The sequence below is a fragment of the Rhineura floridana genome, chromosome 3 (genome assembly GCF_030035675.1).
Source record: "Rhineura floridana isolate rRhiFlo1 chromosome 3, rRhiFlo1.hap2, whole genome shotgun sequence".
In the NCBI taxonomy this organism is placed as follows: Eukaryota; Metazoa; Chordata; class Lepidosauria; order Squamata; family Rhineuridae; genus Rhineura; species Rhineura floridana.
In genome coordinates this window covers 5,979,173-6,003,798 of record NC_084482.1, presented here as the reverse complement: position 1 = coordinate 6,003,798, position 24,626 = coordinate 5,979,173, and the positions used below count along the sequence as shown (strand labels likewise).

The 24,626-nt window shown below is 46.3% G+C and overlaps 1 protein-coding gene across 11 annotated transcripts in view; it reads left to right on the top strand.

Moving 5' to 3' along the window:
* The window catches only part of WNK3 (WNK lysine deficient protein kinase 3), a 164,091-nt gene that overhangs the window by 83,791 nt on the left and 55,674 nt on the right, over window positions 1-24,626 (top strand). For all 11 annotated transcript variants that reach the window (XM_061614118.1, XM_061614117.1, XM_061614114.1 and 8 more), the window contains 3 exons: window positions 11,421-11,611; window positions 15,595-15,747; window positions 18,961-21,030. In XM_061614118.1, coding sequence (XP_061470102.1) covers window positions 11,421-11,611; window positions 15,595-15,747; window positions 18,961-21,030 — 2,414 coding nt within the window. The remainder of the gene's footprint in view (window positions 1-11,420; window positions 11,612-15,594; window positions 15,748-18,960; window positions 21,031-24,626) is intronic.

The window sequence follows — 24,626 nt, the reverse complement described above, 5'->3', positions numbered from 1 at the left end:
GAGTTTTGGGCAACCCCTCCAGACAGATTTCATCCATCTCCTTGTCCCAAGGCTCCATCCAGGCACTGTATCATGCAGACAACCATACATCACCTCTTGGACACAGCGGCAATAGAGCCAGTCCCTACAACAGAGAGGTCGGAAGGGGTGTACTCCCTCCTATTTGCTGTGCCCAAACGAGATCTGTCATGGAGGGCGGTGCTGGACCTCAAGTTCATCAACCGTTTCGTAAAGTATCACTTTACGAATTCAAAATGGAATCCCTCCACTCCATTACAGAAAGCCTTCATGAAGGAGACTTCCTGGTGTCAGGATGCAGGATTGGGACCCTAGCACTTCAGAGGATGAGCAGGAGATCACTTTCTCAGAGCTGGGTGAAGAGGGGGAGGGAGAACTCTCAGAGATAGTGTTGCCCAGCAACCGCAGAGGCCTTGAAACTCCAGCAGACAAAGTTACAGACACTACTCAGGAATTTCCCACGCTTACCCCCCTCACTGAGCCAGAGCCATTAGACCAAGAAGGAGGGGGGATTCCACTCCCTCCTCAGCCAGGGAAAAGTCAGCCTGATGGGCATGACGCTCACCCCCGCTTTCTCCAATCCCAGAAACAGAATCTTCAGAAGAGGAGGGGGAGGCAGAACTTCCACCCTCACCATGAACCCGGAGAAGGGAAAAACGAGTCAGGGGGAGAGAGAGAAGGGGTGGGGAAGAAATTGTCCTAAGGCGGAGTGAGAGAATTCGCGCCAGAAAGCCCCCTTAAAAAGGATAAGGGGGGGGAATTCCTTGTTCTGTCAACTCTCTTGCATGTCGCAGGACACGTGTATTGTGTTGCTTCATGAGGAGACGTAGTCTCTGTCTGGATATTACATTAATAAAAACTGAATTGCTTTCATTGACTGGTGTGATTCCTGAGTCCAGCCCTGGACACGACACCTGGCTTCTATCGACCTATTTGCATAGTAGCCCACAGAAAATTCCTTCGTTTTGCCTTCGGCCCCCAGCATTTTCAATATCGAGTGATGCCGTTCGGTCTCTCGTCCACCCCGAGGGTATTCACCAAGGTGCTACTCATCCTAGTGGCTTACCTCCGCCTTCAAGGGGTGCATATCTACCCCTACTTGGACGACCTTTTAATAAGGGCGAGTTCCAGGGAGCTGGCTCATCTACATCTGAAGCTCACGCTCCATGTCTTGCAGATCCATGGATGGCTAGTCAATTTCGACAAAAGTCATCTCCAACCAACCCAGCGTCTACAACATCTAGGGGCAATGTTAGACATCCTGCAGGCGATGGTATTCCTGTCTCCAGACCGCATAACCGCCATCATAGACAGTGCACGCTTTCTGATGCATCGCCCAACTGCGGATGTGATGCTTCTAGCAAAGGCTCTGGGAATGTTGGTGTCCACCATCCATATTGTGCCATGGGCTCGAGCTCATACTCATCAACTTCAGTGGGCCTTGTTACCGTTTCAGCAGGACATTGCCAGGTCCAATCACCGAACAATTCCCTTGAATCCGGTGCTATGCCTTTCCTTTCGCTAGTGGACGATGGTCCAACATCTCAACCAGGGCACTCCGTTCAGAGAACCCCGCAGGACTGTTGTCACCACAGATGCCAGTCTCATCGGCTGGGGAGCCCGCTGCAACTCCCAGTTTGTTCAAGGGCTTTGGTTCGAAGCCGAGCAGACTCAGACCATCAATTGGCTGGAACTAAAAGCTGTCCACTTAGCTCTGCTTCATTTTCAGTTTCTGTTCCCCTTGGACCATGTTCTCATTCGAACGGACAACACGTGTGCGAAATCTCATTTAAACAGGCAAGGGGGAACGAGGTCCCGTTCTCTGCAGAATCTAGCCTACCTCATATTCGACTGGGCAGAACAACATCTACAATCCTTGAAAGCAGAACATCTCAGAGGAATTTGGAATGTGACAGCAGACTGGCTCAGCAGACAACAGGTCTGTCCGGGAGAATGGAAACTTCATCCGACCATTTTCCATCTTCTCCAACGTCGGTTCGGCGTTTTCTCAGTCAATCTGTTTGCCTCCAGTCGCAATTATCAACTACCCAGGTACTTCGCACGATACTTGGACACGACAGCAGAAGCAGTGGATGCTCCGTCACTACCGTGGCCGGATGGCCTATTGTACGCCTTCCCTCCAATACCACTTTTAGCCAGAACATTGAAGAAGGCGCGACGCGAGAGGGCCAAGCTGGTTCTGATAGCACCGTATTGGCCCCGTCAACCGTGGTTCTCGGATCTCCTTGCCATGTCAGTGATGGACCCTTGGACGCTCCCAGTCAGGCTAGACCTCTTATCCCAGGGTCCAATATGGCATCCGGACCCCAATTGGCTCAAACTAACAGCGTGGCTTTTGAACGGGGACATTTGAGGTCTGCTGGCCTGTCTGAAGCTGTTATTGACATTATATTGGCCTCTAGACGACCATCTACCACTCGTATATATCAGCAGACTTGGGTGGCATTCTCCAGGTGGTGTCAGTCCCAGAAATTCGATCCTTCTCAGGCCACAATACAACAGGTGCTGCAATTCCTTCATAGGGGTCTCCTGATGGGGCTTAAACCCAACACCTTACATCGACATACGTCTACTCTGTCGTCCATTCTCTCAGTGTCCTCCACTGGTGCTCCTATTGCCTCTCACCATTTCATCAAACGTTTTCTGAGGGGAGCCGCTCTACGTTCACCGGCTGTATCCCATCGCTTTCCTTCATGGAGTTTGTCGAAGGTCCTGCAGGCTTTACAACGCCCTCCATTCGAACCCCTTAGGACTCTGCCATTACGTTTATTGTCATTCAAGGTCCTGTTCCTGATTGCGATCACCTCTGCGAGACGAGTTTCGGAACTGGGCGCATTGTCTTCTGCCCGCCATCTATGTGTTTTTCACAAGGACTCTGTTGTACTGAAGACTGATCCTTCCTTCCGTCCCAAGGTCAATTCAGTTTTCCATTGCAACCAGGACATTGTTCTTCCTTCCTTTTGCCCGAATCCTACCCATCCTCTAGAGAAGGCTTGGCATTCGTTGGATATTCGGAGGGCTCTCAAGACCTACTTGTCTCGGACCCAGGATATACAACGAACTGAGTCTTTGTTTGTATCCTTTCATCCATGTTCTATGGGGAATAAAGTAGCTAATTCCACCTTATCATGCTGGTTGCGCGCATGTATTACCTTAGCTTATGAGTCCCTGAAGCTTCCAGTTCCATCTAGCATAACTGCTCATTTCACTAGATCATCTGCCACTTCGGCTGCTTTTGCTACCAACACTCCTATTGCTGATATTTGCAGAGCTGCTGTTTGGTGTTCCCCACATTTGTTTATAAGGCATTACAAAATAGATTGTTATACCTCTGCCGATGCCTCTTTTGGCAGGCAGGTGTTGCAACAGGTACTTAATGATGATTAGGATGTGGGTGGTCCCTCCCCGTTATGGGCTGCTTTGGTACATCCTGCTTGATGGCAGGCCTCCTATGGAAAATGGACCATTGGTCTCACCTGAAGGGTGATTTTCACAGGAGGACTGCCATCACGACCCTCCCAGTTGGAGGATACCTAGAGATAGTTCACTGGTTGATATATATTTCTGTTATGCTATTTTGATCTGGTTCGCTAGTGAAGTCAAGACTTGTAATACTGTTATATGGAAATGTTAGCGTTGTACTGTTATGCATTGCTATTATGTTATGTTCTTGCTGGTAGGCTTGTTCGCCTCTGTTTATGCACTTTTAGATATCTCTCTTTAGACATGTTGTGAATGAACTGGAGAGTGGGAGGGGCCTGATGCCCCTAGTCTTGACTTCAGAACATTCTTGCCTTCAGACAATGGGTGGAGCTATGATATCCCGCTTGATGGCAGTCCTCCTGTGAAAATCACCCTTCAGGTGAGACCAATGGTCCATTCCTGGTTAGGGATGACTCCTCCTACTGGTTGTGACAGGCAGGGTCTTCAACTTCTTAGTCTCCTCTCCAGGGGGAGGAGTTGTCCCACCCTGCAGACCAGCCCTGCCTGTGGTCTGTGAAGGCTGGGTCTTTTTTCTTCTCTTTGCTCAAAAATTCCTCTTATCTCTGTTTTTGCTGTTTTGTTTCTGTCCTTTCTGCTATATTAGTTGTTCTCTCTTCGATTTGCTAGCTATCTCCTTCCATCTCTATCCCTCACCACTTTTTATTTTATGGTTGATTTCTTCCTTCCCCTTCTCCCCCCCCTTCACATTGTGGGTCTAGGGCTTGGGAAGGTCGTTTAGTCCAACGGGGCAATATCGTACTGAGTGAGATGTTTTTAGCCAACGATGGAGCATGGCTAGCTGCAGTGCTCCAGCTACCGCAGCAGCCACTTTTGGAGGGCACCCGAAGGATTGGTCCGTGGAGTTGCATTTCTGCAACTCGTTACGAGCAGGATCACAGTTCCTGACTTCCCCCTTCATGATGGGGTGTGCTGCCTGCGGGTATCTAGCCCCAAAATTGGATCAGGCACTGCAGCAGGGGGTTGAGAGGCGTCCACTAAGGCGGCTCACCATCGAGGCAATTTCCCACGCTTTTTTTCTCAGCACAGCCTCGCCGCGGCTGCCATTTTATGGCTTTGCCTGCCTCTTCCTTGTTCTCCCGCCATGACTCCTGTCACGTGGGAGATGGGACTGACTCCTGTGGGCTGCCTGTGTGAGGCTCAATAAGCCATCAGCCAGCGTTTTCTCCAACCCCAAGCAGGGGCAGTGGAGTGGTGGTGAGTATTTCTGATGAAGGTATGGAGGTTTCCCCCCCCCCCATTCTCAGTTTCCCAAGTTCATGTCTTGGGTCAAGGAGTTTATCGCATCTGAAATTAGTGGCTTCATTCACCATGTCCTTAAACATAAACGGGGCAGGCACTCAGCCATTCCCATAAGGGAAAACGGAGGCGTAATCTCATTTGAGTGGCTCACGCAGGGAGGCAAAGTAGAGCAGTTCGCCATTGCACCATAGCTATACCAGATCCACCTCTCCTTCTACTTTGGCTACCAGCCAGGGTGGCATGCCCGCACCCCGTCATATCGTGCAACGGGGGGGTTCAGGCGGCACCCTTGGGGGGAGACAAGGATCTCACTGGGTGCAGTGGTCTGGTAGAGGGTGTTGTGACTCAACAGGACCTCTCAACTGCTCAGACACACACCCCCATGGTTTCCCAGCCCTCAGGTTTGGAACAGCCGCCCAAGGAGGTCACTGGCCAACAGTGGGCATTGTCTGATTTGGATGATTCTCCTGAACCTGACAGGGAAGAGGGGGAGTTGTCAAGAGAGGGACTAGAGGTGAGCCAGGTGCAGCCTAGGCTTTTCGCCCCAGAAGTTTTTCAACTCTTCCTTCTGAATGTGCGCAGAGTGATGCAATTGTCAGAGACTGAGGGGGGAGGCGATGCCCCCACCCAGTCGGCTTCTGCAGAAGCTAAAAAGGCTTTTCGGTCGACTGATGCGAAGCCAGTTATTGTCCCCTTTCCTCAGACTTTTGATGATGTGTGGGATGCAGAGTGGGCATGTAAATCAAAGCTGCCCACCAAATGGACAAAGAAGCATTACATGTTTGCCAAAGAGATCGTGGCACAGCTGCATTTTCCCACGGTGGACTCACCCGTTGCGGCCCTTGCCAGCTCTACAGTGATACCCGCTGAAGGGGAGAGGGGGCCTAAGGATCCACGCAATAAGCAGGTCGAAGGGGCCCTTCACAGGAGTTTTGAGGTAGATGTTGTTGCCTTCAGGGATGCAGCCACCACCTTGGTTTTTTCGGGGGCAGTTTTCATGTGGGCAGAAGAAATGGGGACTAGGGATGATGTTCCCAAGTTTGTGAAAGATGGCTTAAATAAAATGGTGTATGCCTCAGTGCTGTCTGCTGATGTGTCCATGGATGCTCTACAATTTGCAGCACGGTCCATGGTGGCGTCTACTGTGGCGTGGTGTAATATTTAGTTCAGGCAATGGGCAGTGGATGCAGGGTCCCAGACCCACCTCACAGCCCTGCCCTTTTCTGGTTCAGAGTTGTTTGGTGAACCATTGGAGGCTCACCTGGTAGAGACTAGAGATAAGAAAAAAGCTCTTCTGATGGCTGATGAACGGAAGAACAGGTAGAATCAGTTTTTTCGTTCCTCTAGGCAGTTTTCCGGATATAGAGGCCAGTCTTTCAGCAGGTCTTGCTGGGGCAGACAGGACAGAGGAGGTGGTCGTGCCCCCTTCACAAGATCAGGAAGGCATGGCTTTCACCTTGGGCAGACTTCAGAAGATTGCCCAAAAGGCTCCCTCTTCCTGACTTGCACCTTCCAGGCATCTCTCATGGAATGGGAGCAAGGCTGCTGGAGTTCACTCCTCAGTGGAGAGACATCACTTTGGACAAATGGGTGCTGGAGACAGTATCCATGGGATACGCACTAGAGTTTGCTCAAGTTCCACACGATCTCTCCTTGCCCACTCCACGGTCTCAAAGACCAGAGAAGCACCAAAGTTACTTGGATGCCATTCAGCACCTGCTGAGCATTTGGGCAATCGACCTCGTTGTTCCCTCGGAGAGGAAATCAGGGGTCTATTCAATTTTTTTCTTAGTAGCCAAAAAGAATGGCAATACCCAGGCCATCCTAGATTTAAAATGGCTCAACAGGTGAGTGTCCAAAAACATTTCAAAATGGAAACTCTCTGATCCATAACAGTGGCTCTAAGAAAGGGGGATTGGTTAACCTCTGTGGACCTCTCTGAGGCTTATATGCACAATCCAATTTGCTGGCAACACAGGCAGTTTCTCTGGTTTTCATATGATAACAGACATTTCAAGTACCAGACGTTGCCCTTTAGCCTTTCCTCAGCACCGAAGGTTTTCATCAAAGTGCTGGTGGCCCTGGTGGCTTATCTCCAGACAGTGGGGATCTGTGTGCATCCCTACTTGGACAACATATTAGTGAGAGTCCCATCAGAGAGCCAGTCCCAGATAGACACGAACCTGACATTGGCCTGGCTTCAGTGGCTGGGTTTTGTGGTGAACACAGAGAAGAGCGTGCTGATCCCATCCCAAGTGATCACACACTTGGGAGTACAGCTGTACATGCGTCTCTTCCAAATGAGTCTTACAGCGGAAAGCGTGTTGAAACTCAACTAACTGCTTCGGAACTAGCCTTATTCTCTGAGATGGATCTGATGCTTCTAGCTCGTCTCCAAGGGCTCATGGTGTTATCATACGACGTGATTCTGTGGGCTCAATTCCACTCGAGGAAACTCCAACTTCTTCTACCCTACCAGGACAAAATCCTGCTCTGGTGCGATTTGGTAATAATTCGTTTGGTAGTGAGGGCAGAGCTCAGGTGTGGTTGAACTTCCAGTGGTTGACCCAAGGGGTCAGTTTGAAGATCCGCCATGTATAATCATGACATCAGATGCAAGTCTGTGGATTGGGGGCTCACCTGGGTCACTATGTGGCACAGGTCAGCAGTGGAATTGGGACTCAGCATAAAAGTCTTGGAATTACGGGCCATCAGGCCCAGACTGAGGGCCTTCGCATCAGAGAACAAAAGAAGACATCTCCTTTACACACACCAACAATTCATCTGTGAAGGCGTATGTCAGCAAACAAGGGACACACATTCAAGGAGTTTAATGCTTGAAGCGGAGTGTCTGTGCAAATGGGCGGAGTAACATCTGGTTTCCTTGAAGGCCAAACACCTGGTGGGCACGAACAACTTTGTGGCTGGGTTAGTGGACAGAGATCAAGGAATTGGAGTGGCAGCTGAATCCAGCAGTGTTTCATCAGGTAGTGCGACAGTGGGGTGAACCGGTAGTAGACCTCTTTGCCACACGTGAAAACGTGCAGCTGGACAGGTTCTTCAGCCAAACACGATGCCCCCAGGCACAGGGTACAAAGGCTCTTGAGATTCAGTGGCCGCAAGGTCTTCTATATGCCTTCCCACCATTTGGACTAATACAGCACACAATTCAGCGGGTTTGGACCCTGAGGGTGGAACTGATTTTTGTGGCCCTGTATTGGCCAAGACGCCCTTGGTTTCTGGACCTGTTGAATCTGTCAGTCAGGACTCCATGGCAGCTGCCAACTCGACTGGATCTTCTGATACAGGGTCCAGTCTGCCATCGTTGACCAGAACTATTCTGGCTAACAACCTGGAGGCTGAGCATCTCTGGTTGAGAGACATGGAATTCATGGGAAAAGTGTTAGACATTCTGTTGGGTTCCCTCAGGCAATCCATAAAAAGGTTCTACTCATCCACGTGGAGAGTCATTTTGTCTTGGTGTTCTGAAAATGCTGCTGAACCATAGTCCAGGGATGTCAAGGCCCTCTTGGAGTTTCTCCAGTCCGGCTTGGACAAGGGGCTGAGTGTAGCCACCATCAGGCATCAAGCAGTTGCCCTTAGTAGCATGCTATTCAGTCTGGGGGGGTCCTTTGCTTTCGTCCAACCAGTTACTCAAGCATTTCCTAAAAGGGGTTGCACTTGTTTCACCGCAGACGATTCACGGGTTCCCAGCCTGGAACCTGAACTGGGTCCTGATGGCGTTAACAGGTCTGGCATTTGAACCTATGACCACCTGTCCTCTGAACTTGCTGACTTTTAAAACAGTCTTTCTGGTATCTATTACCTCAGCACACAGGGTTTCTGAGTTAAGGGCCCTGTCTTCAGGCCCCCAATCATGTGTATTCCATCAGAACAAGGTGGTCCTCTGCCAGACCCATCCTTTCTACCTAAGGTCAACTCGGTTTTCCACAGGTGCCAGGAAGTGGTCCTGCCTTCCTTTTGTCATGGCCCCTTCTGCACCCAGGAATGTAGATGACATTCCTTAGATGTGAGGAGGGCACTTCACTTCTGCCTAGACTGTACACTAGAGTTTTGGAGGTCAGAGGCTCTGTGTCTCTCTCTGGGAAATCGAAAGGGAGAAAGGTGACCACCTCTGCTATTTCCCGCTGGTTAAGGGCTGCTATAACACAGGCGTATGAGGCATTGGGCAAGGAACTTCCGTTGGGTACTACAGCACACTCTAATCAGGGGGCGGCTGCTTCAGCAGCATGTAATGGGGGTTTCCCGATTGTGAATATCTGTAGGGTGGCCACATGGGCCTCCCCACACACCTTCATCAGGAGCTACAAAATACTCATTTTCCTCAGCTGATGCCGTGTTCGGTAGGAAGGTGCTTCAGAAGGTGATGCATCATTAGACTGAGGAAGCCCACCCTGTGTATTTGTATACTGCCCTGTTATACACGTAACCAGGAATGTTCTGCAGCCCTATCTAACAAACGGAAATTTTCCTTACTGTGAATTTCTATTTGTAGATAGGGCTGGAGGGGATTCCACCTGCCTCTCCTTCCTCTGCTACAGCCTTCTGGAGCGAGGGGTTGGGGGGTTAGGGCTTCTGCCAGCATCTTACATTTTCATACGATGTTAAATACTGTGTGTGTTTCTTATCGTGTGGTGTTTTCTCCCGTTGTCTGGTTCTGTCTCTGTTTATTACCTTCTCCTAGTTATTACCTTGTACAGGCTTCTGGTTAATGAACGTCTGGATGGTTGGCGTTGATGGGGTTGAGGAGTTGTCTTTGCTCTGTCAGCTCGGACTGGAGGGCGGCACGACTCCTCCCCCTGGAGAAAAGACTAAGACCCTGCCTGTCACAACAAGTAGGAGGAGTCATCCCTAACCAGGAATGTCCTCCAGCCCTATCTACAAATAGAAATTCATGGTAAGGAAAATTTCAGTTTTTTCATAGCCTTATGATGGAGGTACAGTTTAGATTTAGTTCCATGTTTCTTGTACCCGAGGACTGGCCAGAGATGGGAGAAAGTTAATGTTTAATAGCCAACCCTTTCTTTCACAGCCATTTGTCTGCTCAAAATTGCTGCCCACCACAGTGTCTTTCTCCCTAATTGATAAGATCCAGGGACCTGTATCATTTACCTCTCAGGGAAAAAAGGCATTCAGCTGACTGAGTTGGGTGGACTTCTCCTCTCTGCTACTGGTTGTTCACTCAGCCTGAAGCCACCGGCTTGAAGCTACTTTAACCGATAAAAGAAAGTCTGGGGCCAGGGACACATGGAACTACACCTAAGATGTAGTTCTTCCCACAGTGGCAAGAGATGACACACAGGAGTAGTGAAACTGGAAGAGCATGTTTATTGTACCTCCATGGCACCATTGGCCAGGCAGAACCACAAGTGGAGCAGCTCAGAAAAAAGATACAGGATCTGAATACCAGTTGCTGGGAATCACAAGTGGGGAGAGCACTGTTGCATGCAGGACCTTCTTGTAGGCTTCCAATAGGCATCTGGTTGAGCAACACAAGGATGCTGAACTAGATGGGCTTTTAGCCTGATCCCTCAGGGCTGTTCTTATGAATCCTTTTTCAAAGAGTTAAAACAAGACAGTCCAGTTTTAAGTACCATTCCAAGTATGATACAGTAATACATCTGATTATTAACAATCTAGATAAATATTCCATTACAAATAAGACCTTGTTTGGTGTTCTTCCCCATCACAATTTGGTTGGCATAAAGATGTGATACTGCTTGGTTACTTCACAAACAGGTCCATAAGAGTGGAATCATTCTGATAAAGAAACTGGATTTAAAGGTCAGGAGTTAGCCCTTATCAGAGAACGTATAGTTCTCAAAACAAGACATGTCATTTGTTGGTGTCACTGGCAGAATTCAGTGAAAAAGCCTTTGTTGCTTGATCAAAAGGCCTAGATTTCACAACTTACATGGAATGTCAGTCTGCCATATCTAGGTCTGCATAGGATGCCTTGTGATAAGTAGGTTTATCCTATTTTGTCTTCACAACAATCTTGTGATGTAGGTTAGGCTATGGCAGCCTAAACCACTGAACTTTGCAGGTCTGTGAACCCGGTCCAAGCTCAGCACTCTTTCCACTGCTTCAGACAAGCTCCTGGTATAATAGAGATAGTATATCCGAAGAGATAATATTCCAAAGAGGTTTGGGACATCAGTGTCTGAAGCTGTGGCTCAGTGGTAGAGTACCTGCTTTGCATACAAAAGGTCCCAGGTTCAATCTTTAACAGCTCTAGGTAGGCCTGGATTCTCACTCCTGTCTGAAATCCTAGAGAGCAGCTACCAGTAAGTGTAGACAATGTAGACAATACTGATTTAGATCGGTCTGACTTGATATAAAGCATCTTCCTGTATTCCATGTAAAAAGGCTATTGATGCCAGCTGAAAGCAACGTAGTGCTGATTAAAAAAGAAAGAAAGACTGGATCTAGAAAGGAGGCCTGCATTTTCTTGTTTGGTCCTTGTAGATGATACATTCTAGACAGCCCATGTTACGCTCCATGCATCCAAGTGTTTGTCTGCATGAGGCAATGGTAGGGAAAAGGAGGGGAATTGCTTTTGACTTCTTCTCATAGAGCTAATATTTTGTCCATTCTTTCCTCTTACACTGACACAGTTGACAGCTTACCTGAGAGAGTAGCAGAATCAGTTATACAGTCAGATGTGTCTAGCCAACATAGCCTGGCCTTCTCAGAGCTGGTTACCGGCACCCAGCAGGCATCCAACCTCTCACAAGCTGAAAACAGTGTTCAAGGGCACATGTACACATCCCCACAGCTGGTGGGGCATTACAAGTCCATGGCAGGGGTAAGTGGTCTATCATTTTCTTAAATGTTGTGATACAGCTACACTATCTTTATTCCACAGCTAGTTGTATTCTGTTTTAGTATAGATTATTGTGACTGTGCTGGCCCTAGAGAAGGAATAAAATAAGATAGGTAAGGCACTATCTTTTTCCAGCTAGCCTCTGTTTAGGAACTTCTGCGCAGAACTGAGAGTTACACAGAACTGGTGTACGCATGAAACAGAATTAATATAGCCTAGACTAGGAGGGGTCCTGAACTTGTTCCACCATGTGTATGTGGATGTTATATTTCAAGGCAAAAGCTTACCTATTCCCACATCTACAAAGTTTGCCCCTTGAGAAGGCATTGCTTTACCTATTTTGTGTTTTTTTTAAAAATGACATATTAGCAGTTGCATTATATATTATTTGATATGGTCACAACTGAGTCATCAAAATGTCCAGGCATACCATACAGTGAAAAACACAATGTATTTCATAGTGGTTGTATTAAGTGGTACTTGTTCTGACTTGTAAATTGGGTTTTCAAGTAAGATTTTACAAGGTTCAGTGAGGAGTAAGATTTTCCGAGTGAAATTGTATGAGCTAGATTCTTGTGAGGACATCACATGGAACTGAAGGGAAGCATAGGAGCTGTAGGTTAGGGATATAATTTGACTTTTCTGAAAATTTTAAGCAAGGAGCACTATTTGCTGGGTTAGGAGAGCAAGCATAGGGGTTACTGTGCAACATGCTGGTATAATGTATAGCTTTTCTAAAGAATGTATTGGCAGTAACCAATGGCTTTGGTCAAATCTTACCTGCCTCAGGGGTGCCAAGGTTGTCTTCCCTACTCCTTGGCTGCTTATGTCACCACTTCTACAATCATTACTTTTGACCTTAAAACTGGGAGGGGAGCAGGGTTAGGAATAAGCAAGTTCTGTCTCAGAGATTCCTTGTTTGAATGGGGGAGTGAACCCACCAAAAGAATTAATCTCACATCAGCAAAGTCCTTGAAAGCATATGCCATATTAAATTTGTTAGTCTTTAAGGTGTCACAAGACTCCTTGCTTTTGTTGTAAGAGACTGACACGGCTGTTGTTGTTGTTGTTGTTGTTGTTGTTGTTATGTGCCTCCATGTCGACTACGACTTATGGTGACCCTATGAATCAGTGACCTCCAAGAGCATCTGTCATGAACCACCCTGTTCAGATCTTGTAAGTTCAGGTCTGTGACTTCCTTTATGGAATCAACCCATCTCTTGTTTGGCCTTCCTCTTTTTCTACTTCCTTCTGTTTTTCCAAGCATTATTATCTTTTCTAAAGAATCATGTCTTCTCATTATGTGTCCAAAGTCTGATAACCTCAGTTTCATCATTTTAGCCTCTAGTGATAGTTCTGGTTTAATTTGTTCTAACACCCAATTATTTGTCTTTTTTGCAGTCCATGGTATCCGCAAAGCTCTTCTCCAACACCACATTTCAGATGCGTTGAATTTTCTCTTATCAGCTTTTTTCACTGTCCAACTTTCACATCCATACATAGAGATCAGAAATACCATGGTCTGAATGATCCTGACTTTAGTGTTCAGCGATACATCTTTACATTTGAGGACCTTTTCTAGTTCTCTCACAGCTAACCGCCCCAGTCCTAGCCTTCTTCTAATTTCTTGACTATTGTCTCCATTTTGGTTAATGATTGTGCCAAGATATTGATAATCCTTGACAAGTTCAGTGTCCTCACTGTCAACTGTAAAGTTGCATAAATCTTATGTTGTCATTACTTAATAATTAATAAAATAAATACTAATTTATAATTATTATCATTAATAATAAAAGAATTACTTTAGTCTTTTTGACGTTCAGCTGTAGTCCTGCTTTTGTGCTTTCTTCTTTAACTTTCATCAGCATTCGTTTCAAATCATTACTGGTTTCTGCTAGTAGTATCGTATCGTCTGCATATCTTAAATTATTGATATTTCTCCCTCCAATTTTCACACTTTCTTCTTGGTCCAATCCTGCTTTCCGTATGATATGTTCTGCGTATAGATTAAATAAATAGGGTGATAAAATACACCCCTGTCTCACACCCTTTCCAATGGGGAACCAATCGGTTTCTCCATATTCTGTCCTTACAGTAGCCTCTTGTGCAGAGTATAGGTTGCGCATCAGGACAACCAGATGCTGTGGCACCCCCATTTCTTTTAAAGCATTCCATAGTTTTTCATGATCTACACAGTCAAAGGCTTTGCTGTAATCTATAAAGCACAGGGTGATTTTCTTCTGAAATTCCTTGGTCCGTTCCATTATTCAACGTATGTTTGCGATATGATCTCTGGTACCTCTTCCCTTTCTAAATCCAGCTTGGACGTCTGGCATTTCTCGCTCCATATATGGCAAGAGCCTTTGTTGTAGAATCTTGAGCATTACTTTATTTGCATGGGATATTAAGGCAATAGTTCGATAATTACTGCATTCCCTGGGATCCCCCTTCTTTGGAACTGGGATGTATATGGAACGCTTCCAGTCTGTGGGCCATTGTTTAGTTTTCCATATTTCTTGACAGATTTCTGTCAAAATTTGGACAGATTCAGTCTCGGTAGCTTGTAGCAACTCTATTGGTATGCCATCTGTTCCTGGTGATTTGTTTCTTCCAAGTATTTTAAGAGCAGCTTTCACCTCGCATTCTAAAATTTCTGGTTCTTCATCATATGGTTCCTCCGTGAATGAATCATGGAGCGATTTGTCTGACATGGCTTCCTCCTTGGAAACTATGAGGCAAGCCAAGCATAGCTCACAGCTCCAGTAAACATTTTGTTCCTGAGGGTTTATTTACCTTGCTGTTCTGAGAGGAGATGGAGTTTTCCCATCCTATTGGTGCCTATAAGTACTTTGTTGCATCTTCTACAACCCAGCTCACAAGCTGCAATGCACAGGTTGAAATTGAGGTGCACCCATTATTATCAATGCATTTGAACAGGACCAATGATGTATAAAGAGCTTCAGACACATTGGGTTAAGCTGACATCCCTCTAGTCAGGCTGATTCTGTTCTAGAGAATTGCTAGTGTGTGCATGGGATTCCCTACAACTCAAACTGTAAGCCAAAGCATTTAGGTGCTCTAATACCTCTTGAGCAGGAGCTTTGGCTCTGTGGCCTGTGGATCAGGCTGCCAGGATGATCACAGGGCATGTCATCACAGTGAAAGAGTGAGGATGGGGGAATAAGGGGGCTGTATTTAAGGGAGCTTTGGGAAACTGGAGCTGTTTCGTGGCTCACCCTGTAACTACTACATGCACACCTGGATTAATGCTAAAATGTTAGGGGGGAAATGTGTATTTTAGAGGAAAGTGTGTAAAGTCCATTGTTGGGCTGGTAATGTTTGATCTTGTGCACTTCTGATTATTTTAAAAAACAATAACATGTCATGCATAGATACAGAAATATGTCTGTGTGTGCCCAGTATGAAAAAAGTAGTGGTGGGCAGTGGGAGGAATGAAATTGGGGCAAGGCAGGGATGGCTGACTCCCCCCCCCCAAAAAAAGCAGGAATACATTCCGTCAAGCTCTGCCCAAACAGTGGAATAGCAATGAATGTCTATTGTGTAAAAAAACTCAATTTGTAGAAGCTAATGTACCAGCCACGCACACAGGAAAAACTGGATCTGAATGAAGCATTTGTGATATAAAGTCCCCATCTGGAACCACTTTTAATCAACCATTGGGCTGTCCTTTTTATAGAAATGTTGTTGGAAGGTGTAATAGATTTATGGAAGCCCTTCCATACATTCTATTAAACTGTTGGATTCTACAGTTGTCATGTTATAACAATGTTTTGTTTGACTAAGCCAAGGTACGTTCACAGTCTGTGCTGTGAGATGATGTCTCATTCTCCCCAGAGAATGTGTCACAGGAATGTGCAAACAGGGCAGCTGAGAATGGGGAGCTGAAGCATAGGCAATCCTTTTTTTATATAAAAACAAAGTCTGTTTAATTATTCTTTATGTAGGTGCAACAGCAGTCGACAAATGTGGCCCACCCCAGTGCTTTACCATTAATCCAGAGTCAGCCTTCAGGTTTACCTACCCACAGCTTGGCACCCCCTGTGGCTTCCCAAGCCCAGGCCTCTCCTGTTGCAGTTCAGCAGTTCACACCAATGATGGTAAGGACCTCCAGTGATAATCTGACTGACTTGATGGCATTCTCAAAGAGTCACTAGAAGGATCCCACAAAGAAGTTTAGCCACTGAGCAACACTCCCCACAAGTGACTTCACAGTGACAATAGCAGACAATCATATTCATAGGTAAAGAGATGATCTAGCTGATGTTTTTGTTCTTTGAAAATAAATTTGTCTAGATGAAGTGTGCTGCTAAACAGAAGTTGAATGGGGGAACTGCACGGTCTCCAAACTGTAAAGTATTTTAAAAGTGGGGGCAGTCACAAAATGGCAGCAAATATTGAAAGGATGATGAAGCTTTGCTTCTCGGAGTATTATAACATACCCAGATGTAACACTAGCCTGAGGGCCACTTTTTCAATGCAAAGAGGAAATGGTAGGGCAGAGGTAAGGGCCACTTTTCTTCTGAAACTGTTCCTTCCATTGGCTTTTCCCACAAGGGATTCCACAGCCTTTTTTTGGAGGAAAGTGCTAAGTGAGGGAAAGGTTAACCCACCCTTCTGTTTCTGTTTATAAATTGCGCTCTCCTATGAACATTTTGTAATGGTAAAGCAGATGTCTAAGCTAACAATACGGATCACTGCATTGTAGAATGCGCTTTGTCCCCAAGTGCATCACAAAATGATACCCAGTAGGTGCTGTGGCACTCAGGCAACCATATCCCACACAGTAGTCACAATAACAATGAATGTCAAAAGAACATAGGAAGCTGCCTTATACTGAGTCATACCATTGGTCCATCTAGCTTAATATTATTTACACTGACTGGCAGCAGCTGTCCAGATGTGGGGATGGAACCTGTAAGTAAGTAAGTAAAATTTTATTTTTGAGTCGCCTACCTGGCCGAATTAACGGCCACTCTAGGCGACGTACAACATACAATAAATACAATAAAATCAATAAGGATCACAATTCATCTAAAACCCCACTCTTCCGATTAATACCACCTTAAAAACTAACCCATCCCAGAGACCCCATAGGCCTGCCTGAACAGCCAGGTCTTCAAGGCCCGGCGGAAACCTATCAGGGAGGGGGCATGGCGAAGGTCGAAAGGAAGGGAATTCCAGAGGGTGGGGGCCACAATCGAAAATGCCCTCTCTCTGGTCTGCACCAGTCTCACTGTTTTAACTGGTGGGACCGAGAGAAGGTCTTGTGTGGCTGATCTCATCAGGCGGCATAATCGGTGATGCTGGAGGCGCTCCTTCAGATAAACTGGGCCAAAACCGTATAGGGCTTTAAAGGTCAACACCAACACCTTGAATTGGGCCCGGTAGACAACTGGTAGCCAGTGTAGGTCTATTAACACTGGCATAACATGATCACGGCAACGGCTGTTCTTAATCAACCGTGCCGCCGCGTTCTGTATCAATTGTAATTTCTGGACCGTTTTCAAGGGTAACCCCACGTAGAGCGCATTACAGTAGTCTAAGCGAGAGGAGACCAGGGCATGTATTACCCGTGGGAGCAGATGGGCAGGAAGGTATCAGATGTAATTGATATCAAGCTGCTCAGCTCACTGCCGAAACCTGAGCCTCCATGGACAGCTGGGAGTCAAAAATGACCCGGAGGCTGCGGACCTAGTCTTTCAGGGGCAATCTTACCCCATTGAACACCAGGTCTATATCTCCCAATCTTCCCTTGTCTCCCACGAGCAACACCTTGGTCTTGTCGGGGTTTAGCTTCTGCCTATTCCTTCCCATCCATTCACTCACGGATTCCAGGCACTTGGACATGGTATCCACAGCCAACTCTGGTGGGGACTTAAAGGAGAGATAGAGCTGAGTGTCATCCGCATATTGGTGGCACTGCAGCCCAAATCTCCTGATGATGGCCCCCAGCGGCTTTACATAGATGTTGAATAGCATGGGGGAGAGGATAGAACCCTGTGGCACTCCACCTGGGACCTCCTGCATGCAAGGCAGACACTCTGCCACTGAACTACGGCCCTGTTCTGTCAGTGTTGGAAGTGGTGGTAGTGCAAATATTTTCATATACAGAATCCTGCTGTTTAAGGTCAAATTACACACTCCATGCAAACATGTGTAATGGAACCCTGATTTCCCCAACCCCCTTGATGAGCTGCTTTAAGTGGGTGAAGCAGGAGAAGCAAGGGGGAGCTTGACCATTTCTCCACCCACTGCTTCCATATATTTGTATGTGAAGGTAGCTTGGCTCGAAGTGCTCAGAAACGATGTCTCTGCAACATAAGTGCTAAAATACGGACAGATGAGCACATTGAGGGCAGCAAGTCGGGAAATACATATTGCATAAAACCTAATTGTGCAGAAAGGCTGTTGCACTAACTTTACAAAGCTGCTTGATGAGTGGGGGCATGTTTTGGACATGGTGAACCTCTCAAGGTGCTGTAATTTATTTACAAAAGCACTCCTTTGAGAGAGGACAGAGAAACCCATCATTCTGACAAGAAGAAGCAACTCTTGCCTCTGAAGAGTTGTTAAACTTGGGACACATTAGTCACAATAACAGAAAATTGGGCTGTTTTTGTAAATAAATTATACTTATTACCTCACCATCTTGTGATGTTCACCACTTTGTCATTTTTGGGTATGTGTATGTGTGTGTCTGCAATTGGTGCTGCACTCCTTTTTATATTGCAGTTGGCTGTGTAGGTTTGCTTTGCTCTGAATTTCTGATCCTGCACAAGAGCTGAAAGAGTTTTAATGTGGTGAAGTGGCAGTTGAGGCTTGATTGATAAATTGTGAGCTCTGTTTTAAGTTAAACTGAGTACACACTGGAAAAAGGCTTGTTGGCTCCCTGTAAAATGTACTCCTAGATGGGACTGATCTTCATTTAAAAAATGTTCCTACATGTAAAAATACAATTCATCACCCCACTCCTTTATTCTACTTAGAGCACAGCTAAGAGAAACCCCAGTTATCTAGCTACTCATGCACTTCTGAAAATGCACAGTAGTGGCTCTTAGCTACTGTACATACAACTTATAGATAAGGTCATTATTTTAGAGTACTGAATGTGTGTTGCCAAGGTGATGGAATTATACAAGCTGCTGTTTGTTGACTTATGCAACATCCCCAAACGTTGCTGCTCTGTCTATAACAGGCTTTCTCAGAGTGATTCTTGTGGTGGTGGTGATGGTGGTGAGGTTTCATAAAATTAGGTCTTGGTGCAAAGCTGATCAACTTACCCCTCTTTTTAAAATATTTTTTCTCACCAGGCTTCAGATTCACAGGTATCCTATGGTGTGGAGGGGCAGACATCGGATGGATCCATGACAGGAGTCCCTCAGCAGATCTTGACCGTCACTTCCCCTCAGACTATACCTGTTCCACAGATGGCAAACCAGCACTTGTCAGCTAACATACAGTTGATGTCTGCTGCTAGAATCAGTAGCCAAGCTTCAGCATCAGTGGAACTGGAGCATGCTTCTGCCAGCTTTGTGCCTGCCAGTCATTCACCTGTTCTACAGGGGCAGCCTTCAGTTCAGTTTGTCAACAATATACAAAGTTTAGCGCAGTCTGTCCCTAATTCTTCAGCGCTGCAGTCAGTTCCACAGGGAACTGCATCCATCCAGCAACCCCAGCAAGTTCCCCAGCAGATGCTAGCTACCCAGCAGCCCCAGCAGATGGCATCCATGCAACAGGGAGCCCAGCAAGTTTCCCAGCAGGTGGCATCCATGCATCAGCCTCAGCAAGCTGCTCAGCAGGTGGCATCTGCACAGCAGGTTCCCCAGCAGGTAGTGTCCATGCAGCAGGCGCCCCAGCAAGTTTCCCAGCAAGTGACTTTACAGCCAGTTCCCCAGCAGGTGGCGCCCATGCAGCAACCCCAACAATTTCCCCAGCAGGTGGCGCCCATGCAGCAGCCCCAGCAGGTGTCATCGGGGCAGCAGTCTCAACATGTTCCACAGCAGGTGGCTTGTATTCAACAGCTTCAGCAGGCGACAGCCATGCAACAGTCTCAGCAAGTTCCCTCCCTAGTAGGTTCCATTCAGCAATCTCCACAAGTTCCCCAGCAGGTTGGCTGTATTCAGCAGCCCCAGCAAGTTATGCCGGTACATCAGGTCTCTGCCATGCCACAGCCAATTGCAGTGCCACAACAGTGCCCTCAGTATCCAGGGTTGCCCCTAGATACTTCATTACAGCCTTCACTGGCTCAGCAAGAGCAGCAGGCCGAGCTCTTGGGTTCAACTCCAGAAAAGGTGGCTTATTCCATGCAGACCCAGTACCGCCTGCAACCCCAAGAGCAGCTCATATATCCAGCACAGCCCCTGCACCAGCTACCAGCTTCAGAGCAGCTGACACACCAAATACAGCCAACAAACCAGCTCCAGGCCCCAGAGCAAGCAGCATGTCAGATGCATGTTGCTTACACAGCACAAGGCTTGGATCAACCTCCCTGCCCTGAGCAACTGGTCTATGCCATTCCTGGGGTTTATTCAGGACAGCCCTTGGACCATCCAGCATATCCAATGCAGTCTTTTTACCAAGGGCAGGCAGCTTACATGACCCAACCACCGCCGTATCATGTTCAGCCTCCAGAGGCCCAACAGGCTCACTTAGCAGTACAGATCAGAGATCAACTGAGTTTTGCCGTGCACTCTCCTGAGAAATCATATGCAGTGCAGGATGGTGGTTCTGGCTGCATGGAACAGCAGGTCTGCTTCAGGCAACCAATGGAGGGCATTGCTTATCCTTCTGAACAGCACCAGCCTGAGTCATCAACATATCTGATCCAGCAGGATTCTGACATAGGACACCAGCAGCTGCAGCCCCCTCATATGGTTCACAGAATTGCAGAAGTCCAGCAGCCAGGATTGCAAGCCCCTTTTGTCACATCTCAGCCATCTTTCATCCAACAAATGCAGCCACAGCCTCCCTTCCAGGAGTTCAGCCAGCATACTATTCCTCAGCCACTCACAGCCATAATCCCCCAGTCTGCCTCAAGCACGCTACATACTGTGTCTTCTGGGACGGAGCAGCCAGAACAAGCTTATACAATTCAAAAAACTCCAGGGCACCTGCATGGTACCAGTCTCCTCCAGCAGTCTCAAGCATTTCAGCCAGCTGACAATAACCACCAATTTACCCCTCCATCAGTACAGCCAGCATATGTGCAGCAGCAGCAGCAGCCAATGTGCCAGATGCCAGTGTTGCCTGCAGAGTCAGTTGCCCAGAAGCAGGTGCCATCTAAGGGTTCTGGGGCAGCAGAATCCCTGATCCTGCAAGCATCACTTAGTGCAGTGACTCAGCCCCATCAAGAACATGTCCAAGGACAAGAAATCCCACAGGTATATCATTTGGTATTAAAAGTCTTGTTTGCCAGCATTCCCCCTCCTCCCAGGCCAACTTCCAAAAGAAAAGAGTCATAACAAAATGGCTAGATATTTGAACTTCTAAGTGTGAGAGTATACTTCAGGGCCAAATTAGATCATATGTCAAAGGCAAGTATATTTCTCTGTGGCCCTCAGGGCTCTTCCCAAGTCATGTCCTTCATTAGCCCACCCTCCTTGAGTGCTTTTGCCTGGCTGGAAAGTGTCTTTGAACTGTGATAATGCCTTGTGCTTTCTGGATGGATAATAGAGGTGTGTGTGCGGGTGTTGAACCCTTTGGCTGTTGCGTGGCTGGAATGTACCCTACTGTACAAAGGTAAGAGTCACATCTGTTGCTCCACCCACTCCTGATCCCTCCCACTACGGGCATGCAGGCCCTGGAAGGCTGCCTATGGGAGAATGAGGCCCTCAGGCTGAAAACAGTTCCCCTTCCCCATCTTAAAGTCCCCATAGCTTTGGTTTGTTTACATTGAAACGTGTTTAGCTTGTTGTGATGATTTCTTCAGTGCAAATAAGACTAAATCAGAAACTATTGTTCTTTTCTAGCATGTGGGTGCAGAATTAACAAAAAAGGTATCCTGTTTTGTGTTTGTTTTCTTGCTGATCAGATTTGAATGTTTCTAATTGGTTTCACAAGTGTTATTTGTGACAAAGGTTTTAGATAAACTGGCAGGCATAGCCTTCCACAAGTGCTACATGCAAGACTGAATTTAAACAAATGAGAAATTACTCAAATCCAGTAGCCCTGTCAGGAAAAAAGAGGGCAACCCTAGTCCCTCCTTTCTTTGACTGTGACCATGCTTCTGCCAACCTGATTTTCTTCCTGTTACCTCCCAGAAGGCCCTGCTTTGTCCAGCCATGCTGGCTCTTAACCAGCAGCCTTCACTGCTCAGCGTTCTTGTTCACCATCCCCTTCCTGCCCATTTAATACATCTGCTATCCTGCTTCAACAATCCCTTCCTTTTCTGGCTCACTTTTTCCTTAATTGCCTGTCTCTTTTCCTCTGCTGCTGTTTCATGTGTCTGGGGCAGCTTCCACACTGTTCACTCACTTTGTACATCTCATCTGCAAGATGTCGTGAACAAAATATATTCTCATGTTTGCAGCTTCCTTTTTTCAGAACATAGAAAATTTGGTTTTTGTTTAAAAACAAAAACAAAACCCTGAATAGCTGCACAATTTCTCTGGGAGTTGATAGCCTTTTGTGCTGCCATTTTGGCAAATAATGCTGGGAAAAACAGAAGGGAGTAGAACAAGAGGAAGGCCAAACAAGAGATCATAGAATAGTAGAGTTGGAAGGGGCCTATAAGGCCATCAAGTCCAACCTCCTGCTCAATGCAGGATTCCAAATCAAAGCATTCCCGACAGATGGCTGTCCAGCTGCCTCTTGAATGCCTCCGGTGTTGGAGAGCCCACTACCTCTCTAGGTAATTGGTGCCATTGTCGTATGGCTCTAACAGTTAGGAAGTTTTTCCTGATGTTCAGTTGAAATGTTGGATTGGTTCCATAAAGGAAGCTACAGACCTGAACTTACAAGATCTGGATGGTTCACAACAGATGCTATTGGAGGTCCCTGATTCATAGGGTCGCCATAAGTCGTAATCAGCTTGAAGGCACATGATAACAACAATTGCTCTAGCCACTTCCTTCTCAGTAGTTGTTTCTCCTCTCTAGAAATCAACTCTGTCAGTAAAACCCTTTCTTTTCTATATATCTGTGTCCCTCTCTCTTCCCCCACCCCCACTGCAGCAGCAAGGGGTCATGATCAGGAATGCTGTGATAGAGGTGGTATTTAACCCTTTCCCCATGCACACAATTATCCCAATGTAAATTCCCCTCTCCAGCATTTGGGTCTAGGGAAAGGGGGACTGACCACTTGACTACAGAGTGTTTGGGTCTGCCTTTCAGAAGCTGAGTTGCTGTTCCAGGTTTAGCTTGAAGCATCTGAAGAATGTTTGGATGTTGCTAGATTGTCTATGTCTGGAAGCATTTCTCTTCATTGTTGATTCTGCCCCCTTCCTTTGGCTGCTTGGCTTCTTGTTTCTTAGCTACCTGGGCTTCTGAGACCTCTTCCTGCTCATCTTGCCTATCTGAACAATATAGCTCCTCCTGTTCTTAAAGTCAGCATACAGTTTTAGTTCCAGACAGACATGTCCCTCATTTCTAAGAGGAAACTTGCTGGGAACATCACACCTGTTTTGTGTTCTTAGACAATAGAAACCAAAGGGTTTGATAACACTGCAATACCTGAAGTGTCAGGCTGACAACCTCCAAATTGTGCTTGACTGCCCATTAGCAATTCCTGTTGGGGTTTCTTAAGGGCAGTGATTATCTTCAGTTCCCCATTTATGTACCTGGGGCTGAGAGTTCCAATAAAAAATCCATCTGTCTCATTTACCATTTCTTGCTAGCAGTCATGTCTGTGGGTAAAGTTTTGTCTATTTGCAGGTTCTTTCTTTTGCATCCATAGTTGGCTTTCTTTCTAACTGTATCAATATGTTTCTGTGGTTGAACTGTTTGTTGTTATAACTGTGACCAAGAATGGTTATGGTTAAGGAACGATGGGTATACAGTAGTTACCTCAGTTAACTAATCCTCCAAGAACTAAGCCTTTAAGGAAGGCTTTTTAAAAGATGAAACCGACGAGCTTTGTTTTGCTATGGATACATTTTCAAGCCTGTGCCTTTGATTTGCTTGGGTGAAACTGACAAGCCTGTGTGTTTGCTTTGCATGAATGAGAACTCTTGCTTTCTCCAAGGGCTAGGGAGAGAAGGATCCAATAAGATTCAGAGGAAAAGGAGGGGTGGGTGGGCTTTGAGTAGGCACCCTTTAAAGCCCCTGTTGAAGCTGCTCCCACCATCTATGAGCTGGTGTAGGAACCCATCCCTATTCTTTCCATGTTGTTCCTACCTCTGGTACCAAAGTTTCTTTTATAGAAGTAATGTCCAGGAACACATCTACTTTGTTAACTGAGGTACTACTGTACTAGAAGAGAACTTGTATTAAAATTTACTTGCCTCCTATCCTTGGGAAGGGACTCTGCCTATTTATGGATGAAGGACAACAGGGCCATTCTTCTACATATGTAATCATGCCACAAATGGTATTTGTGGCCATTTTGGGAACTCCAAGCTAGATGCTTATATAAATTATAGACTGTAATCTAGTGATGTAGCACAATGCAGTCTGTATTCTATAAAAAGAGCACTAAGCAAAGGGAAAATGTTGTAGATAAACTGGGTTTAACCTCCTGATAGTGTTTTATCTTTTGACCTATGCATGTAAGATGTGGCAATGCTAATTATCTTTAGAGGTTCTATGTCTTAAATTGTAGGATAACTTGCCTCAGCTTTCCACTTTAATTATTTTTAATTTCATTTTTCTCATGAGATTTCAAATACTAAGTGTATATTGCTTAGACAATAGATATTTTCCTAACCATGGATAGGGAATATTTTAAGAATCAAAAGCAAAATAGAATCTGCAGAGTAAGTTACTATGCTAGATTATCTTTACTGCATGTGCTGAACAGTACTAAAAAGCCCCAGATCTGG